Source organism: Enhydra lutris, unplaced genomic scaffold (assembly GCF_002288905.1).
Source record: "Enhydra lutris kenyoni isolate GAN:26980312 unplaced genomic scaffold, ASM228890v2 scaffoldscaffold13, whole genome shotgun sequence".
Lineage (NCBI taxonomy): Eukaryota > Metazoa > Chordata > Mammalia > Carnivora > Mustelidae > Enhydra > Enhydra lutris.
The window spans coordinates 28,140,458-28,141,238 of NW_019154097.1; the positions used below are offsets into that span (position 1 = coordinate 28,140,458).

General features: G+C 42.3%; 1 protein-coding gene across 1 annotated transcript; it reads left to right on the forward strand.

The window, feature by feature from the left end:
- Positions 1–257: 257 nt before the first annotated feature.
- On the forward strand, positions 258–775 carry LOC111146383 (olfactory receptor 1L6-like; the record flags this gene model as incomplete). The annotated part of the gene is given in 2 exon segments (XM_022501913.1): positions 258–312; positions 315–775. Coding segments are annotated over 2 exon segments (516 nt in total), but the record flags the coding sequence as incomplete, so codon positions are not given.
- Positions 776–781: the final 6 nt, after the last annotated feature.

The following is a 781-nucleotide window of genomic DNA, read 5'->3' on the forward strand; positions in this document are numbered from 1 at the left end:
TAAATTAAGATGTTGAAAAGAAAAAGAGAATTGAGGAAACTCAGACAAATTAGGCTAAAAGAATTTTTTAAAAATTACCTAAGGACACTTGGGAAAACCTTAGTTTCTCATAGAAAAAGCAGCTTGGAATTTTCTTATTTTTCTCTTAATGGATTTTACTCCCTCTTTTTCTAGAATGTCTTGAAGTAAATACTCTTTAAAATCAGAACAAATAATGGGCTTTTTTACAACTAGTGATTAGGGAGGAAGGTGACTTGATGAAATCACCTATCATGTCTCTCCAACTGCTTCTCCACACCCTGTCCATGAAGGCACAGACATGGAGACAAAGAACTACAGCAGCAACTCAGGCTTTATCCTCCTGGGCATCTCTTCCAACCCTCAGCTACAGAAACCACTCTTTGCCATCTTCTTCATCATGTACCTGGTCACTGTCATGGGCAATTTACTCATCATTCTGGTTATCCACTCTGACTCCCGACTACATACCCCCATGTACTTTTTCCTCAGCAACCTGTCCTTCACAGATATCTGCTTCACAACAGTTATTGTGCCCAAGATGTTGGCAAATTTACTATCAGAGACCAAGGCTATCTCCTTCGTGGGTTGCCTGGTCCAGATGTATTTTTTCATGGCCTTTGCAAATACCGACAGTTACCTGTTGGCCTCTATGGCCATAGACCGGCTGGTAGCCATCTGCAACCCCTTCCATTATGATACAGTCATGAACCCACGGCGTTGCCACCTCATGCTGCTGGCTTCTTGCACCATCTCCCACCTG